Genomic DNA, 26,167 nt, shown 5'->3' on the forward strand with positions numbered 1-26,167 from the left:
GAGAGATTGGTGTCTATTACTCAAATTTGTCTCACTGTCATGGAGCTTTGGCCAGCAAGCTTCCTCCAAGGTGTTCGCTCTTTTGGCCTAAGAGGATAACATCTTGCCTGTGAGACCAGGCATCCTCAGCTGGGCAGAGAGTGTGGCACAAGTGTGGACCTCATTGCTATGGATGTCAAATGGTACACAGGACTGTTGATACCTAAGGAGAAAATGGCCTAGTTGTCTTCATTCCTCCACAATGGATTACATGCAGAATTGGATCTACTTTTTGGCACAGGACAGGAAAGAATACAAGCCAATGTGTTTACGTGTGTTTTTGTTTTTGTGTCCTGCAAAGAATCTGTGTAGTTGAGATTTGAACAATCGAAAATCCAGGCCTTTCATGGACAAGAAGCTTTTAAATTAAAGATGAAACAAATTAACTTAACTGACTTTAATTCACCTAAACATCCAGTAAGTAATTTTGCAACACTTAGCATCTTTTGAAGTGTTATTTCTCTCCCATCCATCTACATAAGAATCTATGGGTGCCTCTGAAATCTTTGTATTCCTTGACTCTCCAAATCTGAACTTCTGAACAGGAGGACCCAGTGTTCTAGATTTTATAAATCTTTCTTATGCAGTGGCGCTGTAGCTCAAGTGGTAGAGCACTCACCTTGAGCTGAAGAGCTGAGGGACAGCGCCCAGGCCCAGAGTTCAAGCCCCACGACCGACAAAAAAAAAAAAAAATCTTTCTTATGCATCCTAACCTCTGAAAACCATATTAAGGAAAGCACTTCAATTAGTTCTTTCCAAGTGGGCTCCTGTGTGAATTGCACTTTCAAATACTGTTATGTTTGCTAAGGGAAAACATTTCATGTAATTTATGAAATAAATTTCTCGGGCAAAATTTTCTCCTGAGAAACATTTATGAGAGATTTTTCAAAATTGATCAGAACTATAGTAATATAGCGTAAGATTAGAACAAATAATCTTCACTTCATTATCTACCATCATTTTCCTAAATTAAATCAATAGTGTAAAACATAATTGAAATTATTTTTTTCTTGATGTTAGGCTCCACTATTTGAGCCATAATTCAAAGCCCCTTTTCTGCTTTAGTTATTTTTCAGATAAAGTCTTGCTGATTATTTTTTCCCCGGGCTGTCCTTAAACCTTGATCTTCCTAACTCTACATCCCAAGCTCTTTACAGGTGTGAGCTACTGTGCCTGGTCCCTCATAGGTATTTTAGAGAACTGTATTTTTAATTTCTTTAAGAATCTTTTGGAGTCTTAACTTCCATTTCCTGCTTGGGGATCAGAAAATGGTAGGTTTTTTACTTCATGTTTCTCCCTACTTTAATCCTGTTCACTAAAATAAATCCTTGCAAAACATTTTTTTAAAAGAATGCTTATATTATTATAATTGCGATCTTCAGTGAAATTTAATTCTACTAACTTACATAAAAATAGAATGTGACTGTAAGTATTATCATAAAGAAATGTTTCCTATTAGTGGAATTAGGCATATTTGAAGGGTAAACATTTTCTAGCACTAGCTTTTATTTTAGACAATTAGCATCCATTAGTCTTTAAGGTGAAAGGGGGTGGAAGGAGAGAGATGGGCTGAGGCCTCACTTGTATCTGAATCCTGTTGGTAGAGCACCTTCGTTCTTGAGTCAGTACCATACTCCTTTGCAAAACCCTTTCATTATTTTCCTCGAATACACCCCTGGAGGTCACTCTGGATGAATGGCCATCTGCATCCAATGTGATGTTCGTCATGATGGCTACAATAAACAAAATAAAGGAATGTCATTGCAAGTAAATTCTAAGGGGAAAGCAAACTTACTTTATTGTATTTTACTGAGCAAAGTCTGACTTCAGAGGTAAGCTTTATTTTGGTGGATTTTGAATGGATAGCATCACATGACAAGTGCAATTCCATATGACTGATATGATACAAGAAATGATATGTATAAGATAAGATGTTGTAAGTGACTGTAGACCCAACAGATGTGATTTGGAGAAATGTGGCTTGAAACAATGGTAAGAAAATTGAACTAGCTCCAGCAAATCTACTGGATAAACTTGGGTAAATTACTCTCTCCCTCACAGAGACACAGACAGGTACTATTAGATATTGAATGCCTAATGTTGAACAAATTCTTGGATATTATCTTACACAGACTTTAATAGTAAACCTGGAAAATGCACAGTGTTGAGAATAAATGAGATTAAAGAATTCCTATTCATCCACACATTTAGGGCAAGTCAGAAATAAGAGGTGGATATTTTGAAATCAAAGCTCATATTGTTACTCTTTCTAGTGTTGTAAGGAGTGTATACTACCATGGAGACTGGCTAAAAATCCATTGAATGAATGTATGCCTTCTCTGGCATCTTCTGGATGGTTATATGAGGAGGAAATACATGAAACACATAGTTGTATGGGCAGAGTCAGATAGACTTGGTGTGAATGCTAATTCCACAGTTTATAAACTCTGTGACTTTGGGAAATTTACTCAATCTCTTTGAACTTCAACCTTTTAAAATTATTAAACAGAGATAAATAATATTAACTCAAGGAAGTTAAATGATATAATGGGAAGTGTCAAAAAATGATGATAACAGTTTCCTATTGAAGGCCACTGGCTGTATTTCTAAAATTGAGAGCCACTCTCTATTGTCATCTTTAGTACCAGCTGTTTGGCTTTATCTATCAGATTCTATTTCATTTCATTTACTTTTTTCATGGTGAAAACTGCCTTAATTTTTGTATGTGTATTTCTTTGCTTCTTTTGAGATAAGGTCTTGCTGGCCTTGAATGCTCAATCTTTCTCTCACAGGCTTCTGAGTGCTAGAATTATAAACAGGAACTAGGCCATCATGCCTTTATCAGATTTTATTACTTTCAATATGAAGATTAGCTAGACTTCCAAATATTATAAGTTAATTTTAAGGAATCTGTTAGAGATATTGCTTACTTTTTCTTGCTTTAGTGACTGAATGGGGCCAATATAGGTGGACCAAACATAAGAGTACCAAATAAACAAACTAAAATTAGGTGTTGAAAATGATATAATGGAAGAATAGTGGTGGTAAGGCAAATTCAGTTAGGACAAATTAGTATATATTAACAATATATGCTTTTTTTCAAGCAGTTTAGTGAGACATATCTAGTCTCATAAGCAATATATTAACATTTTATGTTGACTTTAAACTGGAGTTTGGTTCAGTATTAATTATTCAGTATTAATTCACATATTAATTACTATACACTATATACTTCATAAATTCACCTTTCACAGTTGCGAAGATGGGATTTCATATCTCATCCATGGCTACAACCAAGCAATGATACAACAAATGATCATAACTCATCATGGCCTGGCGGTATGGACCTCAATACATGCATGCATCAGGGAAAAGGATGCAAGGGAAAAATCACCAATACTTAACAAAGCTTACAGACCCTCAGGAACCAATTAACTAGAAGGAAATTCTCTGAGAGAATTTTTCAAGGGTAAGCAAAAAAACAGATGAGACATATTCAAAGTGTGGAACATCATGAAGTATATTCATGTTTTAGGGATTGGGCAGATGAGCAACCAGCCATTTCTGCCAACTAATTAGTTTTCCAATTTAATCTTTTAGGCAGGTTAATGCTTAGGCAGCAGTGGTTTTCTAGTTAACTAATACGGGTATTCAGCTGAATGTATCCTTTAATGCAAGTCTGTGAAGCATGTTACTTAGAACTGTGTTGAAACCTTATTGGTGTGTGTATGTGTGTGAGAGAGAGAGACTGTGTGTGTGAGTGTGTATGTTTGAACATGAATGTTGTACAGGAGCTTGAACCCAGGGCCTGGGCACAGTCCTTTAGCCTTTTCACTCAAGACTAGCACCCTACCACTTGAGTTATAATTCTTTTGGTGGCTAAATGAAAATAAATTCCATGGATGTGAAAGTAGGAAAAAAGAGGAAATTGTGCCACACATGAATCTCATTTTTCTTTGTTGGTAAAAGTTGGAAAACAATCTACCTGAACACTTTCTTATAACCCTTAAGTTAGTTTATCTATTTGCCACCTAAATATATATAGGAAATGCAGATTCTCATATGATTGAAAAGGTGATTAGAACCCATAAAATAGGAGCAAGGGAAAAAGATGTAGCTTGTAATCAAGTGGTGAGTTGCATGCTGCCCACAGAGGGGAGGAAATAATGGAGCTTGGAGGATGAAAATGAGACAGAGTGGTTAGAAAAGACTTCAGAGAGGATATGGACCTCAGCCAGGTCTTAAAAAGTAGCCAGCCAAAAAGGCAGAGGATGACAATTTCTGCTGACATTTGCCCACTTTCTTTTACTCACTTCTTTGGATAATCCAGAACTTTATAATAATGGACATGATTTATATGCTACTTTCCATTATCTTAAGTACAGTAGTTCTTGAAGAACTGGAACAATGTAGCATGCTTTTGCCAATCACATCTTATGTAGGTCTTGCCATAGTCAATTTATAGCACATTCATTCAATAAACAGTCAATACTCAGTGAAATTTGTGTGTGCTTAAGGATTGAAATAAAGCTCTCTGGGTATAGAAAGTCAAAAGAGAGAGTTCAAGGAGAGCCCTTCATTATTCCAGAGATCTTGCAATACCCTGAATGAAAATGTCAGCATCTAAAGTGGAAGGGGCAAGTTCCAAACAAATTTCCCATGCCCAAAGAACCCTTCTCAGACACCTCAAGTATGTGGTCATTTAAGCATGTGCAAGTAAGGGATTCTTATTTCTTTAGTCCCCAGACCCAACTTAGGTTCCACTCAGGGCCGAAACTCCATAGGCAATTTTATCTCTCTACAATTATTGTAGGTCTACTTACCCACTTGATTATTTTGCCTTGTAGGTCTAAACTTAGCATTGTAGCAGATTTCTAGCATTATCTCAGCGTTCTTGTTGAGCAAGAGGATTTTGTCTGGTTGGAATAAAGCTTGTACAGATACTTCAGCAATACTTTGTGACCTGAAAACATAAATGGAAAGAGATACATGGACATAATTACTAATGTTATGATTATCATGTCATTACATATAATGACCTTTATATAGAGGACCCACTGTTGGATTGTTGGATATTTTCCTCCTCTCCCAGAGCACTTTCTGCTGGAAAGGTCTAAGATGGCGTGTAGGGACAACGTGTGTGTGTGTGTGTGTGTGTGTGTGTGTGTGTGTGTGAGCGAGAGAGAGACACACACACACACACACACACACACTACATCACCAGCACAATCAATGTGTGATTTTTAAAAAAAAATTAAGGGAACACCTGCCTAAGCACAGAATAGGAATCTTCATCTCAAAGAAGTGATGATATTTGTTGCATTTTGTTGACCAAGGTGAGGAAGAGGAGGGTAAGATGGCAGAATGGCAGGGTCCCTTTGAAATGTGGCATATGGCCATGATGGTGGCCACTAGCTTGCTGCCATAAACGACCAAGGAGTCCACGAAAGGCAGGGTGCTCTAGATTTCTGATTCAGGTGCATCCCTTTAGAAATGTGACACAGTCTTGTTTACACCTTAGAACATGCATGGGAAATAGGTTGAACAAACATTTCAAATTGTGATTTTTACCTTGGGAAAAGATCTCAGACATACAACATTTGGTGGTTTACCAAGGAGAAATTAGATCTAGAACCTCCTAATTCCTCTGTTCATGGATCTTACACTTCATTGCAGTGATTCATAGCTGCATCTACAAGTATGTATTAAGCAGCAAGTAACAGTTCATAAATTAACTGTTTTATAAAGCATCATGAATATATAGGAAACATCTTCCAATCCCAAGTACTACCTGAAGGACTCCAGACAACTGAAAAATTATTTCAATAGTTCATAGGTACCTATGAAGCAGACTTGCCAAGAAGCAGTCATAACAAATCTAGTAAGAAATGAAATATGTCCTCAAGTTTGTTAAGATCTAAAATGCTTAAGGGAAGTTTTCTTTAGGCAATCTTTTTGAGAGATTGAGCACTTTCATCAGGGAGTTACTCAGAAAAAGCAGTCTCAGCACGTTATAAGAATGTAAGCACAACACTGTAGTAGTTTAGCTCAATTTATCATCTTAGTACATTGATTTGATCTAATGTGTCTTGATATTTTGATTAATTAATCAAATCCAAATTAAAAGAGGAAAACTTAGCCATATCATGGCCTATGTTACAAAGCAGTATATCCGAAAACCATGATATAGAAAAATATATAGCCTACTAAGTATGAAGTCTACCAATACGTTTTACATTGTGAGACTTGCTGAGACATTTGGTTTCTTATTACATCATTTAGAAATGAACCATATAATGATATCACAATTTATTCTCTTTTTCTACTCTTAAATGATTTATATTAATTTTATTTAGTAAATACATTTCTTGTTTCTTTGTCTCAAGTATTTTGTCTTGAATACTCTTTGTCATAAATATTGGGTTTTATTTTTCTACATAATAGCTTTATTCTGCAAGAAAAACAGTTCATTTTATTCACTAAGGCACAACTGGGATTTGTAAACGGTATAATGAAATCTAGAAGTGAAGTCATAAACACCAATGAATGTTTCTCTGCTGTCTATGTATTGGAACATATAAGGCCTATTTTCAACTCTCAGTTGAATCAACTTCTTTTGGATTCTTTTTCCTTCCTAGGTCCTATGCTTATTTTTGACCTTGGATCACCTGGCTTTTGAATTTCTTCTTGTTCTCCCAATCTTCTGCTTCTATAGGAGTCAGTGAGAGGTTAGCTAAACCCAAATAATGGCTCTTGTTCACAAGTAATACTTTTAAAAATATACTTTCAAACCATATGAGAAGTTCAGTTTACTAGCATCATTGAATGGTGTTTTTAGAGCACTCACACGAGGCCTTGTTGCTATAAGTAAAAGTAGGCTCTTTACAAGAAGGTACCAAGGGCTTTATCTTTTATACTTTGCTTCTCATCACTATATAAAGAGAAACTTCATTCAAATGCTAAGAAAATATATGCAAGAATACATTTATTACATTATATATTATATATATGATATATAATAATATATGCATTTTATGTATGATATTTAAATATATAATTCCCCCAGGAAAACTATCACGTGTGTGTGTGTGTGTGTATAAGTGTGTATGTATGTTATATCCTCAGAAAAACTATATAAAATTTCCCCTGGAAAACTACATTCCTTACTTTATACAAATTAAAATATAATAGTATATTAATATATTATTATAGATAATATATATACATATATATTTCCCCAGGAAAAATATATTTCTTTCTGCGAATTAAGATACATAAAATTTTCTACCATCTTATATAACCTGTACAGTATTTCTTCATACCAGCATAGTTGGTTATTTTTAGTTAGCTCATTTGTGCTGAGAGCTTATTGACTCACCAGAGTTGAACCACTTGTCCAAAAGCACCAATGGACACATCAGTAATGGAATCCCCATTTAGATCTCCATAGCCATCCAAAGATCTCCCAAAAAACTGGAGACGGTTTCTGAAGACTCTGTCAGATCCCAAGATTTTCTGAAAACAAGAGATGCAGAGTTGAAGAAGAAAGAAAAGAGCCTCTCCCCTGCATATTCGTATTCACTATGTGATCATTTCCAAAATTCCTTCCTTCTCTCCCTCCCTCTCCCTCCCTCCCTTCTTCCTTCTCTCCCTTCCCTCTTTCTTCCTTTTTTCTTTCTTTTTTGGTGGTGCTTGCTTTTCACTTGTTTGCTGGTGCTCAGCTACTGGAGCCATGCCTCCAGTCTTTTTCTTTCCTAATTTTTTTTTTGTCAGTTGGGGCTTGAACTCTGGGCCTGGGCTCTGTCCCTCAGTTCTTCAGCTCAAGGCTAGCGCTCTACCACTTGAGCTACAGTGCCACTTCCGGTTTTCTAGTGGTTGATTGGAGATAGGAGTCTCACGGAGTCTTTCCTGCCAGGGCTGGTTTTGAACCACGATCCTCAGATCTCAGCCTCCTGAGTAGCTAGGATTACAGACATGAGCCACCGGCACCCGGCTCCTGATTATTATTTTTTTTTTGGTCGGTCTTGGGCTTGAACTCTGGGCTTGGCCACTGTCCCTGAATTCTTCAGCTCAAGGCTAGTGCTCTACCACTTGAGCTACAGTGCCACTTCCATCCTGATTATTTTTAAGTGAATAAATGAGGTTATAAAATAACAAGGATGGATCTTTAGCATTAACGAATACATAATAATATGCCATTATGTAGCACATGGATTACCTGGGAATATTTTGTGCGGATAGTGTCCTGTTGACCATTGTAAATGTACACAGCTCCAGAATTCTGATTTTCTAAAGGTGAGCCAACAATCACGTCATTAAAGCCATCCATGTTGATGTCTGAAAGAGCTGCAATTGCTGAGCCAAAGCGAGCATTTTCAGTGCCCTTGGGTCCTTCAAGAAACTGGTACTTATCCAAAATGCCCTTGCAAAGGGGAAAAGGGATGATTAAAGTTCACTCCACAATGTGTAGAACTGAAATCTGCAGCAATGATGTCCAAATCGATTTTCAAAATGTTAACTGTGGAAAGTGTTTTAAACCTAGAATTAAAAGTTCTCCATGCTGGGAATTATGAAAAAGAATTTCAGTAACTAATATCACAGGATATCTGTCCTTTCAGCTATGGTGAAAAGAAGTAATTCTTTTTACTGTAATACTTTATAAAGCAATATTCAATCCTTCTTTTCTATTTCCTTCCATGTTACCATCTTTACCCATTGCCAAATCTTTCTTTGACTTAATATTTTTCTGGTGCAAGTCTAATTACCCTGAATGAAACTAAAGTAGACCCAAATCAAAATAAAATTACTAGACTGGTATGATGGTAATCAGATAAGAAATGGGAGATTAGATTGTTAATATTCTATTAGAAGGAACACATAATAATTTTATCCAAAGGAAACACTATTTTCTTATAAAGTACACAATTTTTCCTTCAGGTTTTATAATCAGATATGGAAATATTTCATGACTCTAGAAGAAAGTAAAACTCATCTACCATGAAAATGAGTCACTGTTGATTCTTTCTTCTCTAGTATAATGTGATAAAATTAATTTATTAGAATAGTATTAAGAAATACTTTTAGCTTGAATGACTAATGACAATTTTGAGTATTTGATAATCCAGAAACATTTAGGAGAGTAGGAATTTATTAAACTTTCAAATAAATACATATGCCTATCCTTTATTGCACATAAAATATACATACTTCATATGGGCAATTAGAATTGTTTTAATTGCTCCTGTTAGAGAGTTAATTTTAAATCAATTTAAGTAACTAAGAAAACTATAACATATAATTGTAATTTTATTGTATTAACTTCAACTTCTTTTCCCTTCGGAGTTGTCTAATGTCAGCCTGGGCTTTTAACTTAATGACAGCATTGTCAAAACAGATGACATAAACTGTACTATGTGTGTAAACTATTATTCAAGAATATTAAACTTTCCTTCGAAGTGCAGATTGAATCACATCAGTACAAAAGCAAAATAAAATATTTCTTTTTACCTTTGTGATGGTAAACAGATAGACCCTTCCTTCCTCTTTCTTGAGGTCATTCATGAACATTGGTGCACCCACCAAGAGCACATCAGTAATGGTGTCTCTATCCACATCAACTGAGCACAGCACACTACCAAAATATGAGCCAATCTGTCATGGTAAAGAAAACAGGTCTTAGACTTCTTAGAGTCAGATCTATCTATCTCTATCTATCTATCTATCTATCTATCTATCTATCTATCTATCTATCTATCTATCTATCTATCTATCTATCTGTCTGTCTGTCTGTCTGTCTGTCTGTCTGTCTGTCTGTCTGTCTGTCTGTCTGTCTGTCTGTCTGTCTCTCCCTCTCTCTCATATATATATACATCATCTATACTTACATCTATATCATATATCTCCATATCTCTCTATGTTACCTATATATCTGTCTAAATCTAGATATATCATATAACTACAGATATATATCATATACATAATACATACTAAGGTGTTATTTATTCAATACATAGAAATGGTAGGCCTGCAAGGTGCTAGGAACATTAAACATCAGTGTCACCATTTAACTCTTAGTTCTTCAAAATTAATGTGCATGTGAATCAGCAAAGAAGTGTCTTTAAAATACAGATCCCTGAGTCCCATTTCCAGAGACTCTGTAGTGTGATACGGAGATAACATTTTCATTAAACATCCCAGGTATTTCTGTGCTAGTGGGCCAAGCAGCACATACATAAGAGAAATCCTCAGGATCTGTGTAACAAGGTACTAGAGAGAAAGGCAGGAGGAGAGGCAAGAGGACAAACACTTGTGTTTCCATCATGAAGTATACCAGAATTCAGACAGCCCCAAATCCTATGTGATCAAAATGCAGGGACTCCACGTATGCTTACAAAGAAAGACATATGAAGACAACTTCTAGGAAGACAAGTTTTCTAGGTGGAAAGATATGGAAAAACAACGATGCCAGTTTCCTTGGCATGGTTCAGAAAAGGTGAGTTGTTACATGGTTTGAGAGACACAGATGGAGGTGAAATAAAACTGAGGCTGAGAATGTGAATATTCATCCCATTCAGTATTTCAATGCATGCTTTTTAAAACACCTCTCAGGAATTAATAGGAAATTAATAACTCCATAAAGTGTTCACTATTTTCTCAAAATAAAAACAACTTAAAGAGGAAGGAAAAAATATCTGACAATAGTTAGTCTATGGCTGAGAAATCAAGGTCTTATTCTTAGGAAAAAAATCTATAGGAGCAATAGAATCAGACTTAATCCCAGAGAAGAGAATTCTGTGGTTAGTTATGACTTTAGGAAGGACTTTGTTGGTTGTAAGGGATCAAGGGTACTCATTTCTCAAGTGTCCTAAGCCCAGAGGTTAAAAACTGCTTAGAAAGAAAAGGAGCCAGCTGGCTGGTCTTTGCTCTGGCCACAGACCTTTTGTAAATTGCCTCAGTAAGCTTAGTCTTGGGATATGCTTACCACATGGCTACATAGCAGTAGGAAGTGGCAGAGATGGCGAGTTACCTGAGTTTTACAAATATCAAATCCAACAGAATACCTTAACAGGCCCAGATGTGGAAGCTCATTGCTTATGTTATTATACTGCTCCTTTCCTCTCATTATTTTTACTCCAGATACTTGGGTCATAGTATGGGCTGGTCAACATGCATTACTAATCTGGGAAATCAAAATATGAACATCACTGAGTGCTAAGTAGCTCATGCCTATAATCCTAGCTACTTGGGAGGCTGAGATTTGAGGATTGTGGTTTGAAGCCAGCTGGAGCAGGACAGTCTGTGTGACATTTCTCCAATTATACAATAAAAAGCTAGGAGTAGAGAGCTGTGGCTCAGGTGGTAGTAGAGTGCTGGCCTTGAGCATAACAACCCAAGATAGTATCTTGAGTTCAAGATCTAGGACCAGACCAAAAAAAAAAAAAAAAGTACACGGAAGCCAGCACACAAGAATGTGGTGAGCCATATAGAATTAATGTTAAGGATAGCTCAACCCCATTAAAGCTCTGTGATCTTAGAATTTTTAGCAAAACTTGAGATAACTTGTCCAAAGGCAATGGTAAATCTAAAACTGTTGTGAAGGTTTAAAGTCTACACAGAAAAAGGACATTACAGAAGCAAACATAGATGAGGCACTAAGTGAATGCTAATTTCCAAGAACCACCCACCTACTCCACTCTATACTTGCTGTGCTAAGTTGTAGTTACCTGCCCTCCTCTGTAAGACTGAATAACCGTGACATTGCCATTCTTATTCACACTGTACAGGACGATGTGGCCAGTGTAATTTGCCCGAGGAGCACCAGCAACAAAATGGACACTTTTTTCAGTCGAAATTGCAGCAACAGAATAACCTGGGAGCAAAGGAGTCACAGGGTGAGTGTGCTGGATATCTCAGCCAGATAAGGTTCTCAAAGCTAGAGATATCCCGAGGCTCCTCAGAGTTACATGGAAGGTACTCCCACTGGTACTGAGAACAGAAAGCCTACTTTAGTCACAGATTTATTCCATGAAACTTGGACCAAACACAGTAAAAATTAACAATAATTTTTTTAAATCAAAAGAGATTTTAAAATAAAAACCTTTCCATTTCCATTTATGCATTATGTAAGATAGTTAGTCTGTCCTGTATCTTCTGTTGGGTTTGGGTCCTTATATGATCTGTGAAGTGATTCCTTACTCCTAATGTTATGAAACTATGCCCCCCCTCCCAAAGCAAATGGTGCTCTAAAAGCAAAATAAAAGTTAATATTCTTCACTGAAATGATAGAGTAAAACATTCAGAATAGTTAAAAGAATACATGTCTTTAGTGGTAGCTTGGCAGTGTTATTATAACATTGAACAGGATTATTGAGGAGAAAAAATAAATTATCAGTAGTACAGCACTAAATTCCATGCATTCTCAGCAGGTACAGTATATTCTCAGCCATAGTATCCTTGGAGCCATAAAATTACAGTAAAAGTTTTACTGCATATTATTTAAGACCCTCTTCCAATATTTAAAATGAATTATCACTGCCCTTTCACTAGAAGCCCTGTTCAACATAAGTAGGGTGTCATCCTGTAAAGCTCGCCCTCCATTCTTGGTTATCTTCGTCAGCCACCAATGGACTTGGTACTCAACACGTATGTCTTTCATGAATAAATGACCTGAAAAGGTAATATTGCATGGTGGGGAGAACATAATGTCATGCAGTTAGCCAGTCCCTTGTTTCTCCTTTAGATTTGTCACATACTAGGTTGTTAAACTTCAGGTAAGTTATTTCTTTGGTTAGTTCTTGAAGGTAAAATAGCCTTCAATGAACCCCTTGAAAGGACTTAAATGTTTACAGGGATAGAATGGCCAACCAAGGAAGTGCCCTTAGAACATATGTTCAAAAGCAGTGGTTGTTCACTACAGGAACAAAAAATCACTAAGAGCCCCTAAAATAATAGACTACTACTTAATACAATGGTTTTTAGACATGATTTCAATTCTTAAAAATCATGTTCACAGAAGTCCAACTGACTGAGCAACCAACTGATGTGCTTGGCAAAGAGGTAACATACATATATATATATATATATATATACATATAGCTTTATATATATTTATATATAGTTATATATATATATACACATACATATGAAACCTTTGCATTGTCTTCTAATAAACTATATATATAAAACTCTCTATCATACATGTTATATATATACATATATATCACTTTATATATTTATATATAGTTATTCACACACATATATATGTATATATATTATGTATACATATATTACATATACATATATATTATATATACATATATAATATAACATGTAATACATACATATATACATATATATATATATATATATATATAGTTAGCTAGAGGACAATTCAGAGGTTTGATCTGCTGAACTGACCCTGAAATGCGGAGCTACTTTAATGGAAGATCATTTCAGTTTCCTGTAGATGATTTCAGTTTCCTGTGCCAAATACTACTATGCCTTACCTAAATATGAACTGTGATTTTTATCTTGCAGAATTTGTTCAAATGCTTTTTTAGGAAAGATTAAATGCCCATGAGATGTCTTCTGGACAACAGTTCCGCTCCAATCAAAAGCTCCCACTGCGCCTAGCATCAGAATGTGCTGCAAGAATTGAACAGTAAAAATTAAGACAACTTTAATGAATAAGAATGTAGGGGAGGCAAAACACTGAAACACATTGTCTAAACGCAATGCAGAAAAACATTTGTGAAAGTATTTTGATATATTTCAAAATCATTACAATAAATTTGTCCTTCAGAACAAGCTGATCATGAGCTGTGCCATCCTGGGTAGTACTTATAATGTATGGATAAATTGCTGCAAGATTACATAGCCACCTTTAAATGATTTCTATTTGAAGCCATACATTTGCAAATGCTGTGTTTTTCTGGGCCTCTACAAAGGAGCCAGGTATGGGCTTCTATTCCCACATATTCATAGGAAAAGCTCACAATAAATACTAGACAAACTTCAACCACTGGAAGTACAGAATCCACAGAAAGGAGAACAAAGTCTTTGTTTTGTCAGACACATCTTTAGGCTCCTTCTTCTGACCAGTTGCATCTTTGTATTGTTGATCACGGCCTAGGGCTTAAATTTAGGACTTGACTTCTGACATGAGTTTTTTTTTTTCTCTCAAAGCTAGCATTCCATCACTCAAGGACTCTTCTTCCAGGTTTTTGGTTGTTAATTGGACAGCTACAAAAGGCACTTGCAGCTATGACAGCTAAGCTATCGGAAGGAAAATAAAAGCTTGTTTTCCTTCAGCCCTGGAGGGCAGGGAGAAGGTGAAGGAGTTAAGCTACTCTGGATTGGTTCAAAACCAGTGTGAACATCTAAAATTATCAACCAACGTAGAACACAGGATTGGTCAGCATGACAGATATTATTTTTATATACTTGATCTTAATTATCAAAAAATATGTACATAGTTTGGGACTAAAATAATACACATGGAGATGATGTCTCATTTTAAGGATAAGAGACCATGAGATTCTGCAAATGAGTGAAATAAAATCGGAGATTGAACTGCGGGGGGAAAGGGGGTACAAGTGGGCTCCAAGGACTGAACTACCTTGTGGAATCATGTACAAAATTCTCTGCACAGATTTATTTACATTTTTCTATGGGAAAGAGTCATAATTTTTATGAGTATTGTTCAGAATTGATAATCCAGAAAAAGTAACTTTTATTCTGGATAGAGAATTAGGTATGCTTGGTCCTTGAATCTGTTTATAATATTGTCTGAATTTTTATTGTTCCCTAAATAGTTCCTAAGGCTTCACATCTTTTTGCCCCTCTCCCTATATCTATACTAATGTCCTTGGAAGAAGTAGAATCAGAGGCCTGAACTCAGATATTTCTAAGAAACAAAAACAGACTTCCCTGAGCTAAGAATACAGTGGTATTTTCCAATCCTATCTCACATTTTTTACTAATACCTACATTAAAAAATCATTTTTGATCTTAGCTCTCAGACTAAGATATTAAGGGCAACTCAGAATGCAAAACTGCCAACGATAAACATTTCAGTGTAAATGACAAGTATTTCTGAATTAGGGAATTCCCTAAAAGGCAACACTTGAAATGAACATACAGTGTTTGTGTCCTGAGTAGTGAAAACCTTCCTTATATATTATTTTTTCCCATTACAAAATTGTTTGGAATAGGGAAAGAAAGGTGTTGTTAACCTTCAAGTTTTATTTGATTAATCAGCAGCACAGAGGGCTGTGACTAGGACTGAGAGCAGTTGGTAACTAGACGACTGATTTGCCTACTTTATGTCTGAGCTACTTTGACTGGGATTGATGTGATGCCAGTGGCGGTATAATTTGAATTTATGTGACATACGCACATTCTGTGGAGAGTAATCTGCACTGAATCCTACTTGTGACATTTCCAACTGGAAGTTTTCTCCTCCTTGAACAGTACCTGGGAAAGACCATTTTGAAAGAATTATGACTGTCAGTAATTTTAAATATAGCTCCCCCCACATTCACACATTGCACATACAACATTTTGACTAGAGAATTCTGACAAAAAGAAATCATTAAGTGTCTAAGGTAGTTTTCAAAGTTGGTTTTAATTTTGTTTAATCATTAATATATTTAATAGAACACTTATGACATTCCTGATATCAAAGAACCTTCAACAAAGGAAGAGTGTGAGATAAAGTGAAAACTGAGTTTATGATTTGTCTTTTATCATGATTTTCTTTTAATGTATCAACACTAGCTAACACACTAACTGAATTTTTAGCCTTGAAATCTTCATATAACTAGTGCCTAAAGATCTCAGATGCAGCTGACAGAATTAGGCAATTAATTTGTAGGAGAAAATGCAGACATATTTGGTCAGCCATCAGAACTCAAGATTCAAGACTTACCAATTGAAAAGTTTATCGTAGTTGTACACAAGAGTTTTATCTCTGTTTAACATTATAAGAATCAATTAGAATTCATTTTCTATCCATCCAGTAAGATTGGGGTCAAGTGGTAACATTTCACTAAGGTTCATTGAAAGGAAGCTGAACTCTTTACTACCACAAGACAGTATTGTTTAGAAGATGTAATGATTTATACATGATGAGTAGAGGGAACTTTTGTAAATAGAATAGTACTCCTCAAAAGTCTTCAATATTATATAGTATACAAAACATCACTAGTGAAGTTTTAGATCACACTAGAGTTGTTTTTATTCCTGCTACTGTTAATGAATATCAGCATAGGTGGCTTTATATTTTTGTATTATTTCAAGGAACATTAGATTTTGGTGATAATTTAAGTAACTTAGAAGTATTATTATAGGATATTTAAGAAGCCATATAATTTTTCGGATACAGATTTCCAACAGGTAGTCAGGAGATCAAGATCAGCCTGAAGCAATGAATATTTAACTTCTTTAATCCCCTGGACTCAGTTTCTAAGACAGGAGCTGATAGTAGGTACTCAATAAAATATTCTTTTTAATGTAGAATTTAATTTGAGGTACCCATCTGGAGCCATGTCATGTGGAGCTTTTAAACTACTTGAAAGGGTGTTCCAGACTTCTATATAGTGAATTTCTATATATGTTATATTTCTATACTGTTAGACTATATACATAAGGTATTATAAATCTAAAAATATACTATTTTCCTCAAACTAAATTGTTAAAACTCTTTACTATTCTTTTATAATTTAAGAGCATGTATGCTTACTATAAACAAAAAACTTCCAAGATTATATATTGTAATATAAAACATAAAATTATAATAGAGATTGTTAAATTATTCCTCCAAGGTTATAAGAGCTTTCCATGTTCTTAACGATATATGCATTTCTTTGCTTTTCAGCAGCATCTGTAAGATTAAACATTATTGATCTGGGTAAAAGTGCATTTTAGACAAAATATAAAAGTGGTTGAATTCGTATGTTTTAAATAATTACTGAAGCTAGAAATATTTTTCTTACATTTGCTGGCCACTTGTGTTTGAGTTTTAAAAAAACTGCTTATTCATGTTTTTTAATAAATGGATTCATGTGAGTTTTAAAATACAGGCTATACAACTTTAGATCCATATGACAAGTATTCAATAATAAAATAACAAACTCTCAAGAACAGTTTTTAAAAGAAAATTCCTGGAATGGGGCTTTTAAAAAAAATTTACCTTCAATGCTGAAAATTTGTTCTCCTAATGTCCCCGCCTTTTCAAGTAGAGCTGCTTCATCAGATACATTGAAAAAGTATCTTTCTGTTGGAATACTAGCAATTGCTTTGATTTCTTTTATTAAATTTTTAGTATCTAGGGCATTTCTGTTTAAGTAACCAAGAACCTTGAAAACAGAGGAACAAGAGGAAAAAAAAGTCATTCCTGCTCAACTCCAGTTTTGCTATTAGCACCTTTTATTTCTGAATATCACAGATCCCCTTGGGAAAGTAAATCAAGGAGCATTTCACAAACATTTGTTTAGTTGACAGGAATGAAAAGCAGTGCAAAGAAACAGCAAAACTTCTCAATAATAAACTTGGAGCAGCCAGTATGAAAGTGCAAACTGAAAAGGTGAGGCTACAAATGAACATTTGCTCAGCGACTGAATGACCAATGGAAAGAAAAGCTACTTACTGCAATGCCAAACCTCAATATATTATCATTGTTGCATTGCTCTATCACTGTTTCCAGCTTAGCCCCATCATGGGATTCACCATCAGTAACAACAACCATTACTTTCGTAGCACCTCGTCGTCCTCCAGCAGCTGGTGAATAAGCAAAATCTCTGAGGCAGATAAAAATTTGAAAATTAATTTTCATAAGATGGAGTTCAGATGGGTGCTAGTGGCTCATGCCTGTAATCCTAGCTATTCAGGAAGCTGAGATCCGAGAATCACTGTTCAAAGCCAGCCTGGGCAAAAAAGTCTGTGAGACTCTTATTTCCAATTAACCTCCAGAAGTGGCGCTGTGGCTCAAGTAGTAGAGCTCTTGCCTTGGGCTGAAGAGCTCAGGGACAGCGCCCAGGCCCAGAGTTCAAGCCCCACGAAGATGAAGTTCATTTATAGACATCTAGCTCCAAATAGATCATTTTTTCTAGCACAATACATCATTGTGTTATAATTAAGGATGTTCTGTTTGTTCATTTCTTGCTTGATGTTAACGATAATTTTAGTAGGTTGTGTGTGTGTGTGTGTGTGTGTGTGTGTGAATTTGCCCTTAAATATCTTTATGTAAAAAATTTAAGTTAATATATACCAACAGAGAAAAGACATTCCTGTCACAAATTTTACTCATTAGACCTATGTGAATTTGCCATTTAATTAGTTTTTAAAAGTAATGGAGATGCTGGGCACCAGTGGTTCACACCAGTAATCTTAGCTACTCTGAAGGCTGATATCTAAGGATCACTGCTCAAAGCCAGCCCGGCAGGAATGTCTATGAGACTCTTATCTATAATTAGCTACCATAAAATTAAAAGTAGAGCTGTTGCTCAAGTGGTAAAGTGTTAGACTTAAGCACCAAAGCTCAGGACTAGCATACACATACAGAGAATTAAAGTAGACAAAAAATTAAACTTTTTACAAGGAAAAAATGGACACTAAGTTCCTTTTTTAAAGGGTTAACACTATTTTGTTTCTTATTTCCTTCTAGAAAACATTCTATTTGGTTTTAAATGCGTATATTCACAGTCTAAAAACATTTACACAAAGAATGCTGTACTTTAAATATTTATATTTCATCTTGGTAGATGATCTTCCCATAACGGTACATATAAAACTCTCTTTTTTATTAGTACACAATATTTCATTATTTGAACACACTGATTTATTTAACCTGTTCTTCATTATTTAGTCTGTATTAGTATCTCAATTGAATTCTTCCCCTTAGATGATTGTTACTGGACCAGGAAAGTTATTTCACACTGATTTATTAACTGTCCCATTCCTTATGAGATGGTTGGACTCAAAAGGATGCCATAATGGAAATCAGAGAGCTTAATCAGATTGTATCTTCTCTTCTAGGGAACATACTTTTAAGACATGAGGAACATCACCACTAAGGGGAACAATGGCTAAAATATATATGCCCAGGAAAGAAGGGGGCAGATATAATGGGAAGTATGAAGTAGAAATGGCAGGATGTGGTGATTGACAAGATCATAATCTAAGGAGGTGTGGAAGGAAAATAAAACCAAAAAAAAACAAACTAACAAACAAAACCCCCCAAACATTAAGTGTTTGTCTGAAGGACTGGGAGAAAGGAAGTGGCATGACTCAAAATGGCAAAGTTATGAGGGAAAGGAGTAGAAAAAGGAATGGTAGGAAAGGAGTAGGGCCAGTTCAGGACATGTTGAGGTTGTTAGTGGGACAATGCTCCAAAGGGAGGATCCAGAAGCCTCTGTGACTTTGGGGAGAGGCCACTGACAACATGACAATGGAAACCCTACACAGAGCTGATGATGAAGCCAAGGGGGGACAAGATTTCTAAGAGAGAAAAGCTGTGAAAGAAAAAGAAGGGATGGGGACATAACATTGGGAGTGGCCCTAACAATTTGCAATGTCACATGACAACGGGTTCACAATAGCAGTATGAAGGAGGAGGTGGGAAAGTTGAGAGGGGCAGGAGCACAGGGCTGGGCATCTCAAGGCCATGTGTGCCTTGAGATGCCATCTGGCATTGGAAAGAAGCTGCACAAGATAATATGGTGGACAATAGATGAAGGAAAGTCAAGTTTATTGTTCTCCTTTATTTTCTAACAACAGAGTGGCTAGTATGTTTTTTCCAAGTATAAAATAGAGAAAAGGCAAAGGGGTTGAATAACAGGAAAGCGGAGGTAAGGACTAACATAACTTGTAAATTTTACATATCCCACAGATTCTAACAGTACAATAAATATATTCATTGCTTGTGGGGTCCTGTGTTCAATATTCTGTAACTCTTGATAATTTACATGAAATACTCCAATATTTTATCTGTTTGTAGTTCTGATAAAAATTAATGCTAGATGGCTCATTGCCTGGTATTTATTTAACCTAAGATTTTCTCATTTCATTCAATTCATATGAAGTCATCTAGCAACATGTCATATCTTATTTTAAAAGTCCCAGAATCAAAGATTTTAACTTAATTTTGTATGTGCCTTCTTAAAATATTCAAAGCATAGAATACTTAGAGATTTGTCTATTCAGATTTATGAATAGATTCCAGATAAATTATGTTTCCTATGTCTTTTCTTTCTTTTTACTTAGTAGTCAGCACTTTTATATTGTTACTATTTTGACTCAAAACTTACCTTGCAAATTGAATTGCTTTGAAAGTATTTGTGAGGTCTCCACCCTGTTGGTTTGTCTGGGATGTAGCTAAAACCATTTCCTCTTTGGTTTTAAAAGTGTTCAGGTTAAATACAATTCTTGGAGAATTGGCATACTGAATTAATGCTACCTTCAAAATAAAAAGCACATGCTTATTAATGATCTGTCATCACGTTGTAAGTAATGTCAATTTCACCAATGTAGTAAAAATGCTGGTGCATTTAAACAGGAGCTATTGGCTTTAGGAAGCCATGTCCAATTTTGTTCTTGGCCATTACATCTCAGTAGAATAACATCTTCATTAGTGACCAGTCATATAAACAGGAGTACCACGTAGACAAGATGATGTGTGACAGGTTGTCAATAGTAATAATTGGAGACTTATAAAGAACTTCCCTATAATATTTAATGTGGATAAATATCCAAACAAGACTGATAACCTACAGATTAACATAGACAGAATGGATGTAAGTTTGCAAACAATGACAAGCAATTATAGATACAGGACAAAAATCTCATGAATTGAAGATAACTATGTTAAAAGGAATCAGAATTAAATCTAAGAAAAGCCAATGTACTCCTAAGAATAATGTCAATTTGGATTTATTTACTATATTAGACTTCCTCTATTATTGGCTTGGGTATCTCTGCAGTCATATTTTGTAAATGTGAATATGGTGTTAGGAACTTTTTATTTTTTTCCCCAGAAAATGTCATTCGAGCAAATTTCATAGAGAGCTGAGGACTTCTGAATGAGAAGTTTGCAAAAGTAATCTAAGAATGTCACATTTCTAGTCTTTGATATCATTCTGTAAGCCTAGGAGATGGGCTCTTATAAGCAGGAAATAGCAACAAGAAATCTCTGAGGTCATATTTAAGAAAGATACAAGGCCTGGATTTCTGAGTTCAGTCTTGTACTGTTTGCCTGGAAGGCAGTATTCTAGGCTTTAGAATGATGGAGAGAAATGTGGTGTCTCTCATCTCTTTCTTTAGGATGGGATACATGTCTTGAGAAATAGGGCAGGGCCAAGAAAAAGTAACTGTGGGTTTCAGCCGAATATTAGCGGAAGAAGGTGGTAAAGTGACCTCATGACACAGCCACAGAACTTCTAACAGAAAATGGAAGGGATAAAGATACTAAAACTTAAAGATAGGTCACATTTAGATGGTAAGAAAAGAGACTACTTCTTCTGGAGAAAAACTAAGATCCATTGTGGAAAGAAGACAGAAGAGAAAGGCCATGAATTCTGTACGAGACTGTGAAATAGAATCAGTTATGATAGGGTGGAGTAACCTGCTTAACTACAGAAAATAAGCATATACATGTACATACATAGATTCGTACATACATATATATTTCTCTCATAGGGGCTTTATAGTATACAAGTCTCAGTAAACTGGATTTTCTGGTGAAAGTTCATACAAACTTCAAGCATTTCATAATTTATTATGTCTTTTTGATATTTAAAAGCAACATCAATATTTTATAATGTATACATTTATATAAATATGTGTATATAAAACATATGCATATATGCACATGTATATATAGTATGTATAGGCAATCAGAAAAGTATGTAGAAAAAAATATTCTCACAAAATATGGGATATTGGAGTACTAAATGAAGCCCAAGGACATGAAGCCGTATTTTATGAACTCCTTCTAGGTATTGGTTCAGTGTGCTTCTACAATAAAAAATATTCGTAAATGGAAGATCCAATGATAAATTTCAAAAGGAAACAAGAAAGGAAGGAGGAAGAAGAGAAAGAAACCATCATACCAAAGAATGACATCTTTCTTTTTATTTTTAAATTTTTAGATAGGATCTTGCCATGTTGCCCACAGTGCCTTGAATAATCAAGTGAAGAGATTCTTCTGAAGTAGAAGCCCTCTTGGACATTTGTTCAAATGGAAAAGTACATGATCCAATTTAAAAATGTATTGATGAACTCATGGGTTAGAGGGGCAAAAATAGGCTACCAAGAGAAGGTTAAAATGCTATGGCACTCATGGCTGTGTAAGAATGCCTTGGATCAGATCATAGGTAGAATAATAACCAACAGGGTTACAAGTCTCTATTGACTTTCAGGGTTACCATTAAATGCTTTAAATATGAAGATTTTACAAATACAAAAATTAAAACTTCATGGCTGACATTAATTTCTCAGAAAATAAACAGCTATGGATTTGTTTATGTACTGCCGAGGTCCATACCTGTGTCTTTGTGGGACCTATTTCTAGGCCTTGCACAAATTTTTCCAAAAAATTCTTTACTGCATCCCAGGGATAGATACTGTTCGATTCATCACATACCACCACGACATCTATGAGGGAAGGGCAGGCTACACAGGAGAAGAAAAAGAATCAAAGGTCCAGGGTAGGTCAAACGTCACAGCCACATAAAAACAAGACTTGACAGAGAGCTGGGTGAGACTTTATAATAATCCACCCTCTCCTTTACAGGTAAATCACCAACTCAAATCTTTAGCACATTTGCAACTTACTCTGAACTGCAGGTGAAAAGCTGGCCAACAGCTTAAAATCAGGACTGACATTGGAGCAAACACCAGTCGTGTAATACTGATTTCCACACTGCTGGGCCCACAGAGGACCACATGTCTTCAAAGAAATAAAAACATTATAAGTGAACATGCACAGGAAATATAACCTTTCACCTCTTTACTGGCAGAACTAAGAAATCATGTCTACAATTTTCTTGAGTCTAGGATCTGTCAACTCTTAAAACTAACTAGCTATAAATCCCCTTGGGTAAGAACTTGCAGGGTACTGTGGCTAGAAGTGATGGAGAAAAAGGTGGCAGATGCTCTGTGTCTATGGCTGTTGTTACTGTTTGAAGATAAAGTTTCCTCCTGTCCCTTCCATTTCTAATCAGCAGAAACTGTAAAGCCAAATGCCTCCAAGGGCCAGGCAGGATCCCTGGAAGATGGCTCAGGCTGTGTATGGACACAATGTGAATAAATCACACATTTTTACATGCAAGGACAAGCCACTCTGTCCCTGCTGTCCACTGCTATGAAATAGCTTGCAGAGTGTTTCCAAGAGAGTCAGAGACAGCAGATTTTGTGTGAAAAATCACACTTTAAAACACAGTTGAGCCAGGTGTCAGTGGTTTATGCCTGTAATCTTAGCTACTTAGGAAGCTGAGATCTAAGGAAAGCAGTTCAAAATCAACCAGGGAAAAAAAGTCCCTGTAAGACTCTTATCTCCAGATAGCCACTCAAAAGCCACAAGTGAAACTGTGGCTCAAAGTAGTAGAATGCTAGCCTTGAACACAAAGAACTCAGGGACAGCACCCAGGCCCTGAGTTCAAGCCCCACGACCAACAAAAATAAAATTAAAAAATTAATAAAAATGTAAGATAAACACAAATAAAGTTCATGAACTAGTTTTTTAACTTAGTTATGAAGTATTTCCTTACTTTGTAAGCTTTAAAACCCTTATTTCCACTTTGTAGTTATTCAACCCCCAAAGCTGGTGACACTTGTGTCTTTGACTACACTACCCATCCTCCAATTATTATGTCCACTAATATAATCCTAATTCTTTCCTTTCAGCAGGCCTTAAATGAATGCCAAGAACCTCTGATTCAAACATTATTAAAGCATATGGAAAATATTAGATTGAATAATATTAAAATCACTAGATGGAAAGATTGAGAAAGAGAAATTTTGTCAAGACACTGACTGTCTAAAGTGTTTAACATCTAACTCATGGATTGTATATAAAGCATTTAATAAACTAGTGATCTGATGTAGAGATCAATGGGTTAAATTGAAAAGAAAAGAATGGACTTTAGAGAAGCAATTGGAAAAAACAAAGGGGAATTTATTTGACCCAGTGTAACTTTTAGTAGCTTAGCAGCTAGAAGCAGCTGTGGTCTTATTTCATGCTCACTGGACATGATACAGTTTCTTATAAAATGGTCTAGTTTGCCAATTAGAGGACAGTTATTATTGGCACTTCTGGTAATTTACAAAATAATAGATACTAATTTTTATCAGCATTCTTAAAAAATTTTGTCACCTTGAAAAATAGCTGAAGAAGTATGCAAGAATAGGGTATTAGTTTTCATTTCATAAGCAATGGAAAACAGCATTAAGAAGTTGAAATTAGAATATGCCAATTGTTGGTGCCAGAACATTCTTGCTTTAAGCCCAACACTTAGGAAGGTTAAAAAATGTGATGATTGTCAGTCTTTTCCACATAACATTTAGAGTATCTTATGATTTTGACCTTTCAAGTGTGTGAAGAAACTTTTTTCCCCTTTCTTTCAATCTTTACTATGTTGATACATTGCTTGTTAAGTTAATCTTTCAACTTGTCTTCCACTTTTATTTTGCTAGAGTTACATATTAAAAATTTTGAAATACATTCTATAATCCCCAACTCTTAATATAGTTCCTCTTCTAACTCATTCAATCTTAAAAAACAATAAGAAACCATGATAGCAATTCCAGGATCATCAAAACCTGAAAGATCTACTGTGGTATTTATTTGTATGCTGATTGAACACAAATTACAAGAAATATTTTTCTCATTGGTAATGAAGCTGCCTAAATATAAATATCTGTTACTACAAACAGAATGGCAATCTTCAAAATAGGTTACATTTTAAAAATAATCTGCTTATAAAGCAGACTTCCAATTTAGCACATCATGGTATAGACACAATAAACACAGTTTATTGTGGCTTACTAAAACAATTTTAACAGAACAGTACTGTGAGACAATTCCTGTATGATCTGGTAGAAATTTCAAATACTATTGAAGTTTTATCTTTCAATATATAGGGGTGTGTATGGGTTTTACATTTCTTATAAAGTCCAATCTCTCAACAATTTCCTATATTTCTTCTAGCATTTATAACCTTAGATATTCTTCCTCCCTTTAGAAAATTTCCATTTTCATCTTGCTTGTGATATGAGATCCTTAATTTGCTTGAAAGTTTATTTTGGATATACAAGTTTTAACAAATTAATTATCCTCAGATGGCTTGCTAAAGATTCTATTTTGCAGATATGTGGTAACTTTTCTTTATATCGTTTTAAAAGCTGAATATAATATATAGGGCTGGGAGGGTGGTTGAGTGGTAGAGCGCTTGCCTCCCTGGTTTTGATTCCTCAGCACCATATAAGCAAAACAAGCCAGAAGTGCCGCTGTGGCTCAAGTAGTAGAGTGCTAGCCTTGAGCTGAAGAGCTGAGGGATTGCGCCCAGGCCTAGAGTTCAGGCCCCATGACTGACAAAAAAAAAAAAGCTAGAGATAAAGTAGAAATAAAAGATGGCACTGTGCCTTCAATAATATCACATTAGTCTGCCATTATAACTAAAGATTAAAAACAAAAGTATTCTTTTACCTTTGAGACCTAGTTTCTGAATCACTAGTGTCTAGCTTGAACGTTCTTCAGGAAGTAGAAACTTCCAAGAGCATGGAATCAGAATTCTTTTGCTCTTCAACCTAGCTTTCCTTTTCAAAACTTACTGTAATAAAGGTTTTGCTGAATGCTCCAGATTTATTTTGTAATAGCTATCTTAATAAAGCATCATTGATCTAAAAGCAAGCTCAGTGTTTGAATCTCAAGATTCAGTTTGATGGGAAGGGTGAAGAGAAGATGCTGACTACAAACTTTCTGGAGAGAAATGAGAATAAGAAAGATAAATACTCACAAGAAACCCTCCGCTTCCCAGGTTCCTCTTGAGGGTTAAGCCAAGATTCATGTTGCTTTTAATCTCAGTGACATTTGGGATGCTTATTGAAGCTTTCAGAAGGAAAGAGATTTGAA

At 35.4% G+C, this 26,167-nt stretch overlaps 1 protein-coding gene across 1 annotated transcript in view; it reads right to left on the reverse strand.

The window, feature by feature from the left end:
- Itga2 (integrin, alpha 2 (CD49B, alpha 2 subunit of VLA-2 receptor)) overlaps positions 1 to 26,167 on the reverse strand; it is a 69,092-nt gene that overhangs the window by 24,275 nt on the left and 18,650 nt on the right. The window contains exons 4-17 of the mRNA XM_013018509.1: positions 26,052 to 26,143; positions 22,870 to 22,984; positions 22,580 to 22,707; positions 20,346 to 20,494; positions 17,687 to 17,837; positions 17,231 to 17,396; positions 15,437 to 15,513; positions 13,545 to 13,683; positions 11,763 to 11,908; positions 9,547 to 9,690; positions 8,258 to 8,461; positions 7,418 to 7,554; positions 4,863 to 5,002; positions 1,621 to 1,772 (exon numbers count right to left, since the gene is read on the reverse strand). Of these exons, the coding sequence (XP_012873963.1) occupies positions 1,621 to 1,772; positions 4,863 to 5,002; positions 7,418 to 7,554; positions 8,258 to 8,461; positions 9,547 to 9,690; positions 11,763 to 11,908; positions 13,545 to 13,683; positions 15,437 to 15,513; positions 17,231 to 17,396; positions 17,687 to 17,837; positions 20,346 to 20,494; positions 22,580 to 22,707; positions 22,870 to 22,984; positions 26,052 to 26,143 (1,940 nt within the window). The remainder of the gene's footprint in view (positions 1 to 1,620; positions 1,773 to 4,862; positions 5,003 to 7,417; positions 7,555 to 8,257; positions 8,462 to 9,546; positions 9,691 to 11,762; positions 11,909 to 13,544; positions 13,684 to 15,436; positions 15,514 to 17,230; positions 17,397 to 17,686; positions 17,838 to 20,345; positions 20,495 to 22,579; positions 22,708 to 22,869; positions 22,985 to 26,051; positions 26,144 to 26,167) is intronic.

The sequence above is a fragment of the Dipodomys ordii genome, unplaced genomic scaffold (genome assembly GCF_000151885.1).
Source record: "Dipodomys ordii isolate 6190 unplaced genomic scaffold, Dord_2.0 Scaffold41, whole genome shotgun sequence".
NCBI lineage: Eukaryota > Metazoa > Chordata > Mammalia > Rodentia > Heteromyidae > Dipodomys > Dipodomys ordii.